At 37.6% G+C, this 20,812-nt stretch overlaps 1 protein-coding gene across 1 annotated transcript; it reads right to left on the reverse strand.

The window, feature by feature from the left end:
- Positions 1 to 1,273: 1,273 nt before the first annotated feature.
- LOC134577158 (fibroblast growth factor 21-like) lies at positions 1,274 to 8,010 on the reverse strand. Its single transcript, XM_063435828.1, has 3 exons — positions 7,707 to 8,010; positions 5,445 to 5,548; positions 1,274 to 2,384 (listed from the first exon to the last, which is right to left on the reverse strand). Exons 1-3 carry the CDS (start codon positions 7,951 to 7,953, stop codon positions 2,106 to 2,108), a joined length of 630 nt encoding a protein of 209 aa, XP_063291898.1. The 5' UTR covers positions 7,954 to 8,010; the 3' UTR covers positions 1,274 to 2,105.
- Between the last annotated feature and the right edge of the window lie 12,802 nt (positions 8,011 to 20,812).

Raw genomic sequence — 20,812 nt, forward strand, 5'->3', positions numbered from 1 at the left:
AGTTGTTATGGTTTCAGGACTGCTCTTTTAAACATTTATACATAAAAAACATAATGGAAATGAAAGTTAATGAAACAATAATATAAGTTTATTTTCACACCTCAAGAAATACAAGGAATTACAATAAATACATAACATACTTTCATTTCAATAAATAAAGACATAGGGCATACAGCTGCAAAAATAAATACAAATGTTTTAAAAATATATATTATAAAAAACATATTAAATAAATAAGCAAGAAAATAAATAAATACAAAAATATACATATTAACAATATTATAAAAACAATTCACCTTTCACCATATTGTTGAACATTTCAATAAAGGAAAAATCTATAACGCAAATATTTTCTAACCCTAAACTTATTAATAGTACAATTTTGATTTAGGGGTGCTGAATACCAGTCCCTGTATCCCATGGACACAACACGATTTTAATATAATAATAGACACACTGCTTAGCTACAGGCATTGTGATTTAATCACATTGTTACCCTTTAGAGTTTTTTTTTAAGAAACAACTTTATATAGCAGAAGATTAGAGCATGTTGTGTTATTTAAACATGTATCATAGTGAAAACAGTGTATGTAATGTATGTATTAAAGAGTAAGGAATTGACTTTTCTAACTGTTCATGTAAATATTGATGATAGGGTTCCTTTAATTAACGAACAGTGGACAGTATATAATTATTTTCCCAGTGATAATGGGTGACACAATGTGGGGTAAGAAAATATTTTTTAGAATACATTCACAATGTTACACTCTGGCATTAGTCTAGAGCAGGCCTGGAAAACTGTGCCATATTTCTACGTTTTAAGATAACTCAGTTGATAAATACATCAACTTTGGAATTTTAAATGACCACCGCATGTTTAACCCAACCTTTCATCTTTTTCAAAGTCAATAAGATGTGTACTGTCAAGTTGGGTAATACGTCTACTAAACGTCTGCCGATAAGGTTGAAGTCCAAGTGAATGAACCTAAACACCCTAGTTCCATATGGGGAGAAAGCAGTATTTATAAAAAGTATCATTTGGAAATATATATTTAATTTCATTTTTCTAATGTATTTGCCCTCTTAAGATTTTAAGAAAATCTTATTTGCAGGATTATTTACCAAAGTGAAAATGGTTGGGAATTCAAATTGAATTCAAAGGGAATTTCAACTTTAACCCCTTAAGGACACATGACATGTGTGACATGTCATGATTCCCTTTTATTCCATAAGTTTGGTCCTTAAGGGGTTTAAAGGCAAAGAGCTTAAACAAATGGGAACATTTCCTATTTGGCAATTTAGGCCTTAAATTTGAAATTCACTTAAAAAAAGTGAACACAGATTTCTCTCATTTTCAAGTTTGATTGGGATAGAAAATACACTCCATTGTTTAATAAGTTATTATTTAATACACCCACAGATGATGATGGCTTATTGCTATCACCTTAAATTGATCTTATTATTACCATCACCTTAATGTTATCTTGTTACCAGTACCATAATGTGCAGATATATTGTTGCTATTAGTTTATGTTTTAACTTGCTCTTTCTGTTCTGCACTCAGGTACATATTATTTTCCGAGTGAGCCTCTGTTATTTTTCAGGAATGAGGTAATATATAATTTATATTCAGTTGTAAATAGGCTTGGCATAGAAGAAGATATAAAAAAGAGCAAAATACTTTTGTACTTTGTCCTTTCACTCTAATATACAGCAAAAACATACACCTACATAAATACACCTACATACATTATTATCATGAGATTGATTTGCAAGGCTATATTTAAAAAAAAAAAAAAAAAAAGCCATTGTAACATTTCTTCAAATAGACCTGCCTGAAGCAAGATTAAAGTCCTTTGTAGTGCAAGTAATATTTTTGGAGTAGAAATTGATAAACAGGTCAAAATTAAATACCTTCCTATCTCCACCACTATTCCCTTCTTTATCTTCATATTTCTTTCAAAGTGACCATCAAAGGCTTACCGGTGTGTAAGGAGTTAGGTGCAGAAAAATGTCATTGTCAGTTTACTTTTGGAAGTATTTTCCTTTACAAAAACTTGTTGGCTGGAAGTATTTTGATTGTCCATTAGCAGATTCTAACTTCATTATGAATCGGAGCTTGGACTGAAGATATTGGATGTGTCTATCATCCCCAGGGGATCTTCTGACCCAATATCTAGGTTTGGTCTTTGAAAATGTTCACTTGAGTAATCTCCCATATATGTAGATTCACTTGAGGCCTCCAAAGGAATGAATCGTTCCAATTGCCTGCCTCTTACAGGAGTTAGCTTTAGGTGAGCTGGATGCTTTTCTGAAAAGTATAGGTTGTATCCGTCATGTAATGGCACCTCTCGGAAGTTGCAATCATTTTCGTTATAAACAGCCTAAGAGAATTTAACACAGAAAGTTAGCAAGCTGAACATGATCCCAATTTGTTTTTTTCAATTAAAATTATTAAAATATTCTACACCAAATCTAGATGCTAAAATGCATGTAACTCTAGATGCTAAAATGCATGTAACTTCAAGGTTTTTTGTTTTGTTTTTGTTTTTAAATGTAAGAACCATGTTTTGTCATGATACCTGTGCTATTTGAAGTGTTGCACGCCTCATCATATGATACACAGAATGATGCGGGGCTTGGGTGGTACTTCCAAAACCAGTGACTTTAAGTAAGGATGCACAGTGGCAACTTTTCAGCCAATTGTAGATGCTTGTTAGTGAGAGGTATTAAACACAAAGTACACATTTGTAGCCATTTATTAAACTCCTACTTTCTTACACGCACAGTTCTGTGATTCCTAGCAGTACCATACAATTCACATAATCATTATCCTAACCTCCACTTACATAGTTACATAGGCTGAAAAGAGACATGTGTCCATCAAGCTCAGCCTTCCTCACATTTGTTTTTTGCTGTTGATTCAAAAGAAGGCAAATAGCACTTTCACTTTTGCAACAAACTAGGACAAAAAATACCTCTTGACCCAAAAATGTCAGTCAGATTTATCCTTGGATCAAGAAGCTATTACCCTTTCTTAAAGAAGTAACTTTTTTTCTGCTGACATACAACATTTGTTTGCTTATGGAATGCTTGTGTGGATAGTTTTATTTTAATTTTTTTTCAAGACTATATAGGCTGGCTATTGATGGAATAAACAACTTAATTTCCAAGGTTACATGCTCCCTCTTGGTGTGAAATCAGGCAAGATCATGTAAAATATCTGGATTATAATTTTCGTAATGGAAACAACATAGGCAATGACTAATTTCTGCTTCCTAAGTCCTGTAAAGATTGTAATCGGCAATCACAAGATCTCAGATCAAAGCTTTCCCAGTGTCACCAGTTTCAAAGATCACTACAAACAGCCCAATAAATGCATAGTCTTAGATGGAGGAATAGATATGTAAACCTTTGTAATTTGAATGGACAGCTGACAATTTAAAAATAGATTTTACATCCTTCAGTGTAAAGAAAAGGACTGGGCACAGCCAGGTCTAAGATATGGGCAGATATTTGGCAGATATTTGGATGAACAGAAGCAATGTTTTGGCCTATAACAGTGCACATATCAAGTTCTTAGACTTGTGCTGATCCTTTCCTTTATTTGTAATTACCTTTGGATTTTGGTTGCCTCTGGGACAGACGCATTGCCTCGGGGATGGCCCCTATCCTTAACGTCAGCCTACCCAACTTTTCCTTTATATTTTACATCCTTACATGGCAAAACATGCACGTAAGCACACAGTATGGGTGTGCACCTATTGTTACATAGTTACAAAGGCTATTTGAATGGATTTTGTGGTGTCTGCCAAGGAGCTCAGAAGGATTTATTTGGAATCTCTACAAATTACAATACTGGGCAGAATAAGGGTCTACTTTGCATACTGAGCAGCCATTCCACCATTGAAATCTTGTTCAATAAGCAGAGTAAACTTTTACTGGGCTGGTTTAGAATACCGGTGACTGACCGGTTTAAGCTTACTTTGTTACTAGTGGTCATGTCATCTTTGCCATAAATGTATGCCTGCTGTGGCGTCCCTTATATTGCCATTTGTACATTAACTATATATTTATATTTTAGAGTACCACAACCTGGCATGGCTAGATACTACTAAAAGGGTTAACTCCAGTGAAAAAGCTCAGCTTAAACTTTTACTTCATCCATGGCTTATTCTCTGTAATGCACAGTCTGACTGATACTTTTCAATATTGTGGTCCCTTATTTCTGGGTGGCGCCAGGACATACATGATTAGTGGGTTGGGTGAAAGGTTGCCAAGCAGCAACTGCTATCTACTGCCATTTTAATTCTGCCATTTTCATTAGCTCAGTGCATGACGGGAAAGGACCAGAGAAGACAGATAATGTGTGATGCGGTTTACCCAAATCCTTTCCCAACAACTTAATCTGAAGAGATATTGTATTATTGGCTACAAATAACAGCTACTGCTTGGGAGTTTTTTAACTTCCACCATTCTCACGAAAAGTCAAACCTTAACCCTAACCCAGTCCTAATACAAAAAAACAATCCTGCGCTCAAACTGGGCAGCAGCAACGACCATTGTACACATCAGCCGCAATACATACAGTAAAAATCAAAGAAAAAAGTTACCTGCGCTCTTTCCCAAATCCTTGATTTTTTGTATTTGTATTCACTTTTGTATCACACAGCTATGTTACAATACTGCTGACCATCCCATGTGTGCCCTATTAAGGGTTAAAAAGTAGGTAGGGGAGTATAAAAAAAATACCCCTCTCTGTCTCATTAGAGATATCTTTACCAGAAGCTCAAGGTGAATGGTTCGTGTAGGACCCACCTTAGAGGTTTGTCTTGACTTGGCAGGTGGGCATTCCATCTAATGGCCATTGGAATAACTAAATAACCTCCATTTGTTTAAATCTACATATGGATTTGGGAAAGAGCACAGGTAACTTTTTTCTTTTTTTAACCCTGTCCTAACCCTAAAAAATTAATCTAAAAGATGCATACTGCTAAACTGTTTATTAAGTCAGTATAATACCAATAATTAAGTCAACTTTTATGCTGCAGTTTGACATTTCTTATAGCAGTCATGAGAAATTGATATACAATATTTGGTACTTTCAATGCTTCAAGATACTATAAGCACCATAATTAATAAATCTCAGTGTAATGTTTTTGATGAAATAGTTTTTTTGCTCTCTGTTGCACCACATCCCACTTTATATTCAACTGCAGCGGTAATGTGGAGTTTACGCTTTGGCTTTATCAATATCAATTCCATCCAAATTAAAAGACAGTGATTTACTGAGCTAGTTTTCCACCTTTGCTGTCAAGCCAATCATCAGCATCCACGTTGGACAGAATTGGTTATGCGAAAGTGAAAATTCCACATTACCACTGCAGCTAGAAAGGTTTTGCCAGGGAAAGACCATTAGTTAACTGTAGTTTAGAAATACTTACCGAACCATACAAATGGTGCTTTGAGTTCATGCAGAGATACATGGTACTATGCGTTCCACGGATAACCAAAATACTTGGCTTTACTGCCTTGATCTCCAGCAGACCTATAATAATATAATGTAATTATTGATAACATAAATAACGATATGTTATTATCAGTCTTTTCAAATCTATATGTTAACAATTCCTATGACATGTTAAATTTAGAACAAAAACAGCTGCTGTTCCACAAAGAAAAAGCCAACAGTGGTTTAGAACTTTGAGCAAAAAATGGTTTTGTATTTTACCGTTGTAAGGTAAGCTTTAAAGAGCCCTGAAATGATAAATCACATCTAGTTAAAATTGGGGTGCCCAAAGGACTAAAGGTTTCGTAACAAAATGATGTGCTTTTGGCACAGATCAGAAAGGGTAATGGCTGAAGAGGTCCACACAGCTGCCTGTTTAGCCACCTCTGGAACCAATGTCAGGCAAATATATCCATGACTTTTAACACATAAAATCGACAAAGCATGTTAAAAATAATTTTGTTTTCTCTAAACACAGCCTTTCACCCAGTGCCCTCTCTTTCTGTCAAGTTAGAGCCTTATGGATAATCCTGCTCTGGATCTGTTCCCTTACAAGTCTCGTAAGTGTCAGTCAACTTGGATGATGTAAGTTATAGTTCACTAATCTCTGATATTCTTTTTATTATTCCTGTGGATTATGGCACATGAATAGAAAAAGCTATATACTGAAGTATCCAATTTCTGCACAGTCATTATCAGCATAACATAACTTCCTATACTTCACCTTGTTATATTGTTAAACTTGATATGTGGGCTTAGTTTCTTTGATCTTTAGCTATTCTTTAACTTATCCTGCTGACCTGTTTCACTAACTGCACGACTGTATTATGTAATGTTTTCTGATGTAATTTTAGAGACTTCTTGCTGATAATGCATGCTGGTATCATAAATACACACCATCATTGTTTATGAGTCTTAGATTGGCACTTTATAAATACACAATCTAACTTAAACTCATACATTGCATGATCTTTGAATGCAAAAACATTTTCTATTAATTTTTTTATTTCCTTCTCATCTCAAGAATTTGTAAGCTTATCCCATAGATCCATGGCAGAACATTATGGTTATAGGGAACTGTAGTTTAATTGTTAGCTTTTTTTTTTTTTATTGTAGAATGCTGACAGATGAACTACAACTCCCAGAATTCCCATTTATATATTTGAGTGAAAACATTAGCCTTTAGCTATTGATTTTGCAAATGACTTTAGTTATAAAAGATAGATACAGGGGACCTTCTTGCACCCTAATCTATAAAAGAAACATACTTTGATATGGTGTTTGAAATGCCCCTTTAATTTAAATATTATTATTTTTTCCTTCTTAATTGTATTTTACAACTTTAAGGGAATTATATCTTTTATATATTTCTATCGGTTCATGGTAATATTTTGTATCACATATACAAACTTTGATAATAATATGTTACTTTACAGCGTTTTACACAGTTTTGAGCAATGAAGCTGTTACCTAATGTCTGAACATGGCAGGAAATGAAAAGTGCAACAACGATTAACTTCCCCCAGTCTGCTGTTAGGAAAGAAAGATTTTCAGAAAGATGACTTTCTGACAAGGGATGAACTTTCTAACTAATATATCCAATTATTTTAAAAACATATTTTTCTATTATAAACAGGTAATGTAGTATGTCAGTATACATTTTTCTGTATTGGATTAACATGACGCGCAAATATATATATATATATATATATATATATATATATATATATATATATATATATATATATATATATATATGCAAAATAATGCATTCTTCATAATGCATACTAGAAAAAAAAATTTAATAGACAACTTTTTTTTAACTATTGCAATTGGGAAATAAAAGATTTTTTCATTTATTTAATTGCTTATCCATTAATTAAAAAGATATGGTTCTATATCAGACAAAGAGCAAAATTAGAACTGTGACCATATATGTGTATACATATATATATATATTATGGTCATATACAAAAAATAAGTAAAAATAAATCAGTGGTAGATGTTCTTCACAAATCTGTTGGCGCTTTATAAATACCAGTAATAAAATAAATAAATACTGGTAGACTGGTAGGGAATTAAGGGTAATGCGTACCAACAACAGGTGGACGATGAAGGTTGAACTCCTCCAATTTATAAAGAAGAATATATCTAATTCAAATTAAGAAAGAAAAGTTGACATCCATGATATACTTACTGTATACGTTCTTTTCTCTTGTGCCGCTAACCTTTCCTTCAGGAGAGATCTGCAGATGCAAATGTGTGTGTTCATTATCTGCATACAGGTATCTAAGTCGCACTTGGTCAGAGAATTGCAAAAGTGGGTTTGTGTCTCTAAGAGGACTTGCAAGCCCTGTTCTAGAAAATCGGAGAATAAAGGCCAAAAGCAAGCACCATCTTAATAAAGGGGACTGAACAAGTGGTATACCCCCTGCTTTCATCATCTTCACCAGGAATATTAAAATAAATAAAATTATAAATATTTTCTTCTTTATGATAAATAAAAAAATTCAAAAGTCTGATAGAAAAAAAGTTCTTTCAAAACAAAACAATTATTATTTATTGGTTATATATTTAAATATTTTCTAAAAGAGAAGATGAGAAAGATTAGATAACTAAAAAAATTCTTGAAGTCCCCTTAAAGTGTATATCAGATCTTCTGTGCTCTAAATCTGTGCAAGTCTGAGTTCAGACTCACATTTCTAATGACAAAATATAGTAGAGGAGACACATTTATACTCTTTGGTCTTTAACCCTTATCACCACTTTTTTTTTTTTCTGTAAATTTTCTCTGAGGATTTATTTTCCTGCCCCCTCCATGTCTGAGTCATTATGCATGAGGAGGCTGTTCACTTTAAGCTGAAATGGCTATTTACTTATTTCATTGCTGCGGGAAGAACAATACTGTAAACAATTTTTCACGTTTCCGACCAGAGATTACCAGGACTGGGGGTAGAAGATGATGCAATGCTGAATGGTGATATAATCTGTTTTTGACTTTAGGGAGGGGCCTAAATCCATTTAAATCACATTCCTTTGCTGTGCTTCCAAAGTTAACCCCTACATAGGAGAAACAGCAATAACACAGATACATATAAAATGAATTTCTGACCATTGTTTTAATCAACCATTTATATTTTCTTCCGTAAATATCAGAAAATTGTTTAAAGGGAAATTGTTCAACAACAATCTTTTATTCATATATATACTATAGCACTTTGGTTTACATTATTTAACTATATATTATCCATTTTCATTATAATGCTAATAATATTTACAATTAATGAAACACCATTAAACACACGGGAAAACTGTTAATACATGTCACCCAACATTCCAAATGGACATAGAGGGTGGCAAGTGGTGGGATTGATTTGAAAAATGTAGGTGACTTACTAATACCGGTACACAAGCTGATTTCTAAATACATTTATTGTAGCTTGAAGGCATTCTATAGTGCCAGGAAAACAAAGTCATTTTCCTGGCACTGTAGAATCCAACAGTGCCCCCCTCCCACAGCGCTGAAATGGTTAAACCCCTTCAGTTTAAACCTCTTCAGTCACTTACCTGAAGCCAGCGCTGATCTCTGTCAGCGCTGGGTCAGGCTCCACCTATGCTCCATCCCCTTCAGCTAGCAGGGGTTGTCCAAACTTTTTTCAAAGAGGGCCAGATTTGATGAAGTGAACATGCGCGAGGGACGACCATTTGCCTGACATTCTTTGAAGCATTAAAATTAAATGCAAATTTACTAGTTTATGCAAAGTTTATTGCAAACAGCATACTTTTAATTTCGTCACTTATTTTTCATATTCTGTCATTTTCCTCCTCAAATCTCTTTATTCTGTCTTAGATCTCTTTATTCTGTCTCAGATATCTTTATTCTGTCTCTTCTCTTTTTATTCTGCCTCAAATCTGAGTATTCTGTCTCTTCTCTCTTAATTCTGTCTCAGATCTCTTTATTCTGTCTCTTCTCTCTTTATTCTGTCTCAAATCTCAATATTCTGTTCCTTCTCTCTTTATTCTGTCCCTTCTCTCTTTATTCTGTCTCTTCTCTCTTTATTCCTTCTCTCTTTATTCCTTTTTTTATTCTCTCTTCTCTCTTTATTCTGTCTCAAATCTCAGTATTATGTCCCTTCTCTCTTTATTCTGTCCCTTCTCTCTTTATTCTGTCTCTTCTCTCTTTATTCCTTCTCTCTTTATGCCTTCTCTCTTTATTATGTCCCTTCTCTCTTTATTCTGTCCCTTCTCTCTTCATTCTGTCTGTTCTCTCTTTATTCTGTCTCTTCTCTCTCTGTCCCAGATCTCTTTCTGTCCCAGGTCGATGAGATCCCGCGACGTCCAAGAGATCGCGAGAATCTCTGGATTTTTGAACGGCGTGGGACTCTGGGATTCACTGAGGGCCACAACATATAGATTTAACAAATTACCTGTATTAAACCGGGATGCGTGACGCAATCAGGGCCAGACTGGCCCTCTGGGATACCGGGAAATTTCCTTGTGGGCCAGCACACTATCGGGCCGGTGCACGGCCACGGCGCAATTACAGGGTGACCGGCAGGACACTTGGGGACTGCGGGGGAACGAATGGGACACCTGGTGGGGGGGGGACGAATGGGACACCTGGGGGCTGTGGGGGGGACTAATGGGACACTGGGGGGCTGGGAACTAATGGGACATGCGACAGATCACTCTGTGACTATGGCCCCTGTGTTAAAAATACTGTTATTGAAGCAGAACTTCGAATACCCGAAGTGGCACTTCGAACACCCGAAGTGGCACTTCAAACAACCAAAGTGGTTCGAAGCGGCACTTCGAACGCGTGGCAGCGGCCATGTTACACCACGAGAACAATGAGCGGTGTTTGGTCGTCGAGTTCATGGAACTCAAATCGGACACTCAATAGCACGAACACCGGTAACCATTTACCTTCCATGGATGTTCGGCTATTCGAACGGCGTTCGGTAAGAACAAACTCCTGAAGGAGAGACATAGACTAAGTACCATTTGAACTCTCTATATTATATGTTACTTCGAATCCCCAAAGTAGACTGACCGTACAGCCTAATTCTCTGGAACTGATTTGGGCATGGAACCATGCGTGCGGTCGGTCAAAATGTGACTTCCATAAAATTCCTGAACCCCTGAACTGATCTGGGTGATTTTTGGATATGTTGGTCACCCAGATCATGGCTATCAGGGGATGTAACAATTGTGGGGATTTTATGTGTTCTGGGAGGGGGGTATAGGAATGCATGGAGGGCTGGGTGGGGCTATAGGGACCTATAGAAGGACTGAGAGAGATAAGGCACATGAAGGTCTTGGGGGGTAATGAGACACATGAAGGGCTAGGAGGAATGGATTGACACACATTGAGGACTGGGGGGATGTATTGAGAAACATGGAGGGGTGGGGGCTAATCAGACACATGTAAGGCTGGAGGTGGTGGAAAGAGACATACGGAGGGCTGGGAGGGGGGCTATAGGGACACATGGGGGGGCTGATGAGACACATGGAGGGATGGGGGTCTAATAAGACACATGGAGGGGCTGAGCAAGGTAATAAGACACATGGAGGTCCGGGGGGATGGATTGAGACACATGGATGTCTGGGGGGATGGATTTAGAAGCATGGGGGGGTGGTGAGGATAATGATACAATCTAAGGCTGGAGAGGGTGGAATGAGATGAATGAAATGCATCTTCACTTGTGTCTCCTGCTCTCCCTGTAATTTAGAGTTGACCAGTGAGAGAAAGACTTTGTATTAAGTTTAATGTAGTGGTTCTGGTGTCTATAGCCTGTCCCTGTATGCTGAGCACTGTAAATGCTACCTTTTCAGAGAAAAGCCAGTGTTTACATTGCTGCCTAGGAACATCTCTAATGACAGTCACTCAGACGGCCACTAGAGCTACTTCCTACTCCAGTGCTTCACAGTGTGCAGCACCTATGTTGAGCATTGATGCAATGCATCTCTATGAGGAAATGCTGATTGGTGCAGTGAAGCGCAGCGTTTTGCCACACATGCGCAATAGCCTCCCAATTCTTTCCTATGGGAATGAAATAGGCGTTGACTGAGACCATCCAGTTCTCAGACAAAGTGAAGAGCACACTATTGTTACTTCAAAATAAGCAATATAATGTAATTTTCTTTTACTGCTGTGCAATAACATACATTCACAATTTCAGTCAATTACAAAACTTTCCTTAATATTTCAAGGTAGTTGGACTGAAACATTGATTATATGCAAATGCCCGTCTGCTTACAACAAATCCACTCTTTTGTTTATTTTGAAGCCCTATGAGTGCTTTCTTTCACATTTGAGTGATAGTTTTCGGGTTTCTTTTCCCGCTTTCATATCTGCACACTATGCTGGCGCGATGCATTATGGGGCCGGTATAGAATTTTTTCCAGGCCTGGTTTTCATTCCCAGTCCAGCCCTGGCTGCAATTGGCCCACAGGCCGGACTTTGGACATGACTGATGTAGCGCAATCAATTTTTTTTTTTTTATGGGGGCGTGTGGGGATGATCTTTCACTCTCGCTGGCTTCAGGATTATATGCAGTAATAGTAAGTTCATTTATTTTTCTCGTTTCATACCACCGTTTGTTAATGTTTACCATAGCGTTATATGATGACTACTATTAGGTCTACTTACCCTTATTTCTGACTACTGAGTGCAAATGTAACGTGATTTATACTGTGTTTAATGAATACTGTCAATTGAGGTTCCATTACTATGCTCTATTAGATCTTTACGGGATATTTTTTTTATTTGCTTACATAACTCTTTATATGTTTCATTTAGTGAATTGCTCACCTACTCTTTGCTTACCTTACGGAGGTGTGGCTTCTCCCTATCTTGTGGTGTCTCCTTTTACCTATGGGGGGAGTTTGTAGGTGGGTGATATTTTCCTCCCTTTGGTTTCAGCAATATATGTATTGAAAGTAAGTTCATTTACTTTGTTTATCTTGTTTTATACTGTCCACTGTTGGTTCCATTTATCACTGTTTACCATAGTGTTATATGACGACCACAATTAAGTATATATACCTTTATTTTGCAACGTGACTTATACTGTGTTTAATGAATACTGACAATTAAGTTCATTACTATGCTCTATTTGATATTTACGTGTGTTACATTAAACAATGTTGTTATATTGCATAATTTAACATTGCCGCAACACTGTTCCGTTCATTATAATTAATACATTGCATAACCTGCCAGATAGCACTGATGTTATTAATTATTTTTTCCGGTGCTTTAATCTCTATCACACACACAGCAATTTAGTTTTTTCAAACTATGCAGGAATTATTCTGCACTATAGCTTTTAATAAACATGCACAAAATGATTATTGGAAAAACGACACGTACTTGGCTGTAGCCTATGGAAATGGTCATATCTACATTAAACGGGACCTGTCATGGGCCAGCATTTTTGATAATATGTAATATGTATTGTCTCCAATGCAAACACAAGAGAAATTCAATTTGACTTTAACAACCTTATTTAAAGCAGCAGGCAACATTGACAGCAGCTGTTATAGTATATAGTACATAACAGGAAAATAATTCTGAGCTATGTTGAGCACTTTTCCCATTTATTTAGCAGCAGGTGTCTCTCACTCCTTTAGAATGCAATTCAGCAAATATTTCTCAAGTGCAGCCTATATCCAAAAATCCGGTCTTCTTGACAGACTTCATCTGTCTGGCCACAGACAGGCTTTCCTTAGAAACCTTGTGGAATCTAATAGGAAATTGGTTTGATTAACCCCCTTCCAAAACCTGGGCTGGATTCTAAAATAGTTCACACAGATGATGGAATACAGGTTCACTCTGCTCTCCTGATGCTCCACCCCAGGGACCTAAAACACAGTTTACAGTTCACACAAACATGTATGGACATATTCCCTGTGGTTTTACAGAAGAAAATAAGAAAAGCATTGAATTTAACATAGTTTAATATGTATTCCACTAAACAACAAACAAGGCTTTCTATCACGGTATTTGTATCCTCTGTATTTGGCAAACATGTTTAGGAAGTTGAAGCCTGAAATATGAAATTAAAAGTAGAAATCCACCTCATCTGTATTGTATGCCCTCTGAATTGTGTGGCAATTTGCTAAATATTTAATATACATTTAAAAAAATACACATAAAAAGTTAGCATTAACTATGGGTGATGTTCAATGTTTTATTAAATTATTTCATTTCCAGAAATGTGACAGTTCATTGTAATCCTTCTCAAGACCCCATTTACGCCTAACAAAATGAATAAATTACACACAGATGGATGGTAATATTTAGCATTGGTTGTATTAAAGGGGACACTAACGTCCCTAAACATTCCAATTTTTTTTTTTTTTTACAAACTGCAATGTTTACGCTGTAAGGATATTATATACTCATTTCTTATTTTAATTTATTTTAAACGTTATTTTTTTTAAAATCAAAGGGGGGAGGAGGAGGGTGAACAATGATTGTTTCTTTTAGGAGTATATGTTCTTTTTAATTAGCAGAGAAATCAACAAATTGACCAGTGCACTGGGGTTTAAAGACAAGAAAAAAAATGGAGGGGAGGGGGCATATCCCCCAAGAAAATCTGGTGTAGTATTAAGTAAGATGTTACACTGTCTAATAATAATAATAAAAAATACTTTTGCTTGTATGAAATGGCAGAAAACTGTATGCTTCTATGAAAAACTGTATGCTTCTTCTTTTGGCTCAGAAATTTTCTACACTGGATTAATAAACTTTTATTCTCAAGTATTCCAACACATGGAATATATGTGAACAGAATATCAATAACTTTTATTGGATCTTTTTACTTTCTAAGTACCCATTTATTTTGTTTTTAATGTATTAACAATAAATGTTATTTACTATTTTATACTTTAGTCCAAAGTCCTTTCTAGCCATCAGGAACTCCATTGGGGAGAGTGCTATTCCCCCTCTAAAGTAGCACATTGTTTATCAACCTCAGAGCCGGGATTTCAGGGCTCTGCAGAAGGTGAGCACAACTATTTATATTTCAAAATACCATTATAGTATGTGCAATTCTACACAGTTGTTTTTCTGCTTTTCTTCTCGTTGTATACTCCTGGAGGGACACTACCTGGGATAAAGGGGTGTGTTGCTGCCCTAAAAGCATAAAGGATCCTTTTACGGAGCCAATACCATATAGGCTCCTGTCCATGTGAGTGGTTTCAGTCATTACTTACTACCAATTATCCATTTTTGGAACATCTGCACTATATTTTTGTTTTTCTTGTTTTTGTTTCCTTTTATATGTACATTCAAGTTTTTCAAGACTGTCACTGTACCAAAGGGGTGAGTAAACCCCTCTACTGTTTAGAGCGCTCCACTTGTTTGGTATAATTTGTATACCTTATTTCTGTATACCGTATATACTCGAGTATAAGCCGAGTTTTTCAGCACATTTTTTGTGCTGAAAAACCCCAACTCGGCTTATACTCGAGTCAATAGTCTGTATTATGGCAATTTGCATTGCCATAATACAGACAGGGGCTGTGGGGGCTGCAGAGAGATGTTACTTACCTTTCCTGCAGCTCCTGTCAGCTCTCTCCTCCTCCGCCGGTCCGTTCAGCTCTTCTGTCAGCTCACAGTGTAAATCTCGCGAGAGCCGCGGCTCTCGCGAGATTTACACTGGGAGCTGACCGAGGTGCTGAACGGACCGGCGGAGGAGGAGAGAGCTGACAGGAGCTGCAGGAAAGGTAAGTAACATCTCTCTGCAGCCCCCACAGCCCCCTCCTACACAGTGCCCATCCACTGGACCACCAGGGAAGGAGAGCCCCCCTCCCTGGCCAGCTAGCAAGCAGGGAGGGGGGACGAAAAAATGTGTATATATATATTAATAATAATAAAAATAAATAAAAATAATAATAAAATAAAAAATAATAATAAAATAAAAAAATAATAATAATAAAAAAATGTAATAAAACAAAAAAAATATTAAAATAATAATTAAAAAATAAAAATGCCCACCCCCCACCAAGGCTCTGCATCACACTCTGCATTACACACACACACATACACACACTGCATTCATACACACACACACTGCATTCATACACACACACTGCACTCATACACACACACTGCACTCATACATACACTGCACTCATACATACACTGCACTCATACACACAGCATTCATACACACACACAGCATTCATACACATACTGCATTCATACACTCACACTGCACTCATACACACACACACACTGCACTCATACACACACACACACTGCACTCATACACACAGCGTTCTCATACACACACACTGCACTCATACACACTGCACTCATACACACACTGCACTCATACACACACTGCACTCATACACACACTGCACTCATACACACACTGCACTCATACACACACTGCACTCATACACAGCATTCTCATACACACACACTGCACTCATACACACACTGCACTCATACACACACTGCACTCATACACACACTGCACTCATACACACACTGCACTCATACACAGCATTCTCATACACACACACTGCAATCATACACACACTGCACTCATACACAGCATTCTCATACACACACACTGCACTCATACACACAGCATTCTCATACACATACACTGCATTCATATACACACTGCTCTCATACACACACTGCATTCTAATACACACACACTGCATTCTCATACACACACTGCATTCATTATATACACACACTGTAAATAAATATTAAATTAATATAATTTTTTAAGGATCTAATTTTATTTAGAAATTTACCAGTAGCTGCTGCATTTCCCACCCTAGTCTTATACTCGAGTCAATAAGTTTTCCCAGTTTTTTGGGGTAAAATTAGGGGCCTCGGCTTATATTCGGGTCGGCTTATACTCGAGTATATACGGTATTTGTTTTTTATTGTGGGTAAGGGGTATTCCACTTTTAGTGTTGAGCAGCTTTTACATTTTGGGCACTGTAAAGAAACACTTTATATCTCTTTATTGAGGTAGTTTTCTCTATTGATTAGAATATCAATAAAGCTTTCTTTTGCTGAATTATGTCATTTTGATGGCCACTGATAACTAAATGTGGCCTATGTCATGCATGGACTAACGTGGACTTTGACTTCCACATCACACTCTTGCTGAATGTCCTGCTGCATGTAGGACTCTTATACAATGTATACAATTTTCTGGTAGGCAATAGTACCATAATAAATAACGAGATAGCACTGAAATGTCAGACCAGATACATTTAGTTTATGACCATTGTTCTTCATTAGAGTAGTTTTAGGGGAAATACCAACCATGTATTTTTAACTTAAGTTCAAACACCATATCAAACATTAACATTTAACTTAACTTAACATTTTTACACTTGACATTAAATGCTTCATTAGCCATTCTGTCATGAATTAACTTGACAGCCTTTTTGCACAGATTTAAAATACATCTATCTTCCGTTACCTGAAACCCAATGATGACTTTGCTCCTGTTCAATAAATAAATACCATAACAAATAAACCAGCTCCTGGTCTAGATTGTGTTCTAGCAGAGTCTCACAGCCTGTCTAGCTCTCAATTTAAAGTGAACCTATATTGCCATTCTTTACTTTACTTAATTCCCCCATATACATTAAAGACATCATAATTGACAGGTACACAATGTTTTCAATGTGAAATATGGAGATATCACTCACCATACCTCTTTTCCAGTGCCGCCATTTCCATTTTACTTTTCACGTAACACCCATGTGCCAGTATCTGAATAGAGTGAAGTCCGTTCCTATACGAGCGTTCAGAATGTTTGTAAACATTTCTGCCAAGATACTTCCAGGTGGCAGAACGCGCGCGGCTTCCATTTGCAGCAGCACAGAGATCGTGGGGGAGCGATAGTGGAGAAGCAAGAGGGAGATAATTGGGAGAGGTAATGGGGTGCTCGAGAGAGATAATAGGGTCTGAAGAAAGATAATGAGGGGCTATGGGAAGATAATGAGGATAGCTGGGCAGCGATACCTTACATCTCACACACAGGGAAACTGGGATAAACACATTTACATTGCATACACGGCATGGCAACACCAACATACTTACAGGTGATACTGGAAAAATTAGAATATCGTGCAAAAGTTCATTCATTTCAGTAATACGTAAAAGGGGAAACTAATATATGAGATAGACGCATTACATGCAAAGCAAGATAGTTCAAGCCGTGATTTGTCATAAGTGCGATGATTATGGCTTACAGGCCATGAAAACCCCAAATCCACAATCTCAGTAAATTAGAATATTGTGAAAAGGTGCAATATTCTAGGCTCACAGTGTCCCACTCTAATCAGCTAAGTAAGCTATAACACCTGCAAAGGGTTTGAGCCTTTAAATAGTATTTCAGTCTGGTTCAGTAGGAATCACAATCATGGGGAAGACTGCTGACCTGACAGTTGTGCAGAAAACCATCATTGACACCCTTCATAAAGAAGGAATGCCTCAAGGGGTAATTGCGAAGGAAGTTGAATCTTCCCAAAGCACATTAATAGAAAGTTATGTGGAAGGGAAAAGTGACAAAAGGATTGTCAGGAAAAGGCCATTCAAACTTTCACAAGGAGTGGACTGAGGCTGGAGTCAGTGCATCAAGAGCCACCATACACAGATAGACCTTGGACATGGGCTTCAGATGTCGTATTCCTCTTGTCAAGCCGCTCCTGAACAACAAACAATGTCAGAAGCGTCTTACCTGGGTAAAGAAAAACAGACCTGGTTTGTTGCTCAGTGGTCCAAATCCTCTTTTCTGATGAGAGCATCTTTTGCATCTCATTTGGAAACCAAGGAGGAAGAATGGAGAGGCACACACTGCAAGATGCTTAAAGTCCAGTGTGAAGTTTCCACAGTCTGTGTTGATTTGGGGAGCCATGTCATCTGCTGGTGTTGGTCCAGGGTCAACGCAGCCGTCTACCAGGTGATTTTGAAACACTTTATGCTTCCTTCCGCAGAAGAGCTTCATGGGGATGCTGACTTCATTTTCCAGCAGGACTTGGCACCTGCCCACACTGCCAAAAGCACCAAAGCCTGGATCAATGACCATGGGATTACTGTGCTTGATTGGCCAGCAAACTCGCCTGACGTGAGCCCCATGCCAAGAGAAAGATGAGAGACATGAGACCGAACAATGCAGATGAGCTTAAGGCCGCTATTGAAGCATCCTGGTCTTCCATAACACCTCAGCAGTGCCACAGGCTGATAGCTTCCATGCCACGCAGCATTGAGGCAGTAATTGCTGAAAAAGGGGCCGAAACCAAGTACTGAGTCCATATGCATGCTTATATTTTTCAGAGGTCCGATATTGCTCTATGTACACTCCTTGTTTTATTGATTGCATGTAATATTCTAATTTACTGAGATGGATTTGGGGTTTTCATGAGCTGTAAGCCATAATCATTGCATTTATGACAAATCACGGCTAGAACTATCTTGCTTTGCATGTAATGCGTCTATCTCATATATTAGTTTCCCCTTTTACGTTGCATTACTGAAATAAATTAACTTTTACATGATATTCTAATTTTTCGAGTATCACCTGTATATATTTACATTACATATACACGAACACCAACAAACTCACATACACTGCGTACAAATGGATATTATTCACACTAGACATATACTGATATTGCCCAAACACTGAAACACTAACCCAAACATACTGATTTTGCCCACATATGTTCACAAAATCACATTTTCCCTATTGGTCAATGTAAAAAAGAATAATACATTACATTTATCATATTATATAAGGTCCATTGTTTGTGCCCACTGTTTTTGCCTGCGTGTATGTACCTTTACAGGCCCCTGTTGGAATTGAGATATTGCTAGCAATGCCTATTTGAACTCCTGTAACCTTGCCAGCTCCCCATTCACTGACAGTAAGCCGGGTCTAGTCCCATATGGCACCAAACCAAAATCCCTGGGATTCTACACAAACCCTGTTCCCATACGTGGTATCTAGCTGGGAGAGAGCGGTACATTCCATATGGGGGCCCAGCAGCACACACTGTCTTCCCTTTCCAGCTCCTCTCTCGATATCTGTATTTCCACCACGTCGAATCAATTAGCAATTAGCTGGAGAACGCTTCGGCTTTGCCACCCAGAAGAACTTCTGTTATTGTTGTGACGTCATGGTGAAAACTCGTATAGTCCCTAGCCTGTGCTGGCAGCATCAGCTATGGAGTTTCCACAGCAACTACAGTGCAAGCACTGTGATTGATATAGAACAACCAGAAATATTTTGGGATACGGCTGAGAAATCTAAAATTAAAATACATAAATATACATAGTGTAAATCTGTATCAAATAGTAGGTAAGTGTTCATGAAATGCACTCACAAGATTAGACGAAATATAGCGCTCTAGGGTGCCTCCCCCGGTAGTAATGGGGGGCTATTATCTTCCTCCAGTTGCTCCAGAAGAATAGATGAAAAACAGGACTCCCAGGATGGTGGAAAAAAGTAAAACGGCTTTAACCCCTTAAGGACACATGACATGTGTGACACGTCATGATTCCCTTTTATTCCAGAAGTTTGGTCCTTAAGGGGTTAAGGATGAGACATCACCCAGCAGTAAAAATAAAATATAAACTTAAAATGAGGTCCTACGCGTTTCGTTCACAGTCTGGAACTTCCTCAGGGACCAAAAATTAAAACCACATGTTATACAACAATAACAAAGCATAAAATACAATGTAGAATGCCTAAATGAATATCTATGCATAGATGTGGAAGAATGTAAATAGCTGCATACAACATGAATATAAAATCACTAGTGTTGTCGCGAACCCGAACTTCCTCAAATGTTCGCGAACCGGCGAACCGCGCGAACCGCCATTGACTTCAATGGGCAGGCGAATTTTAAAACCAACAGGGACTCTTTCTGGCCACAAAAGTGATGGAAAAGTTGTTTTAAGCGGACTAACACCTGGACTGTGGCATGCCGGAGGGGGATCCATGGCAAACCTCCCATGGAAAATTACACAGTTGATGCAGAGTCTGGTTTTAATCCATAAAGGGCATAAATCACCTAACATTCCTAAATCACAATGGATATGGATTGACACCTTGACATATGGATTGACACCTGTCCTCAGAGACCATGATACACACTGACACAGAGCAGAATAGAGACTGTTACCCCTACATAGGGTCACTTGGCAGATATGGCGGGGTCGTGGGAGGGGGAGGATGACTTTCACCTCTTCCCCTGTTAGATTCCCGTTGTGCTGTGACATCACCCTTATACGCTGTGTAAAGCATA

The sequence above is a fragment of the Pelobates fuscus genome, chromosome 11, assembly GCF_036172605.1.
Source record: "Pelobates fuscus isolate aPelFus1 chromosome 11, aPelFus1.pri, whole genome shotgun sequence".
Taxonomy (NCBI): Eukaryota; Metazoa; Chordata; class Amphibia; order Anura; family Pelobatidae; genus Pelobates; species Pelobates fuscus.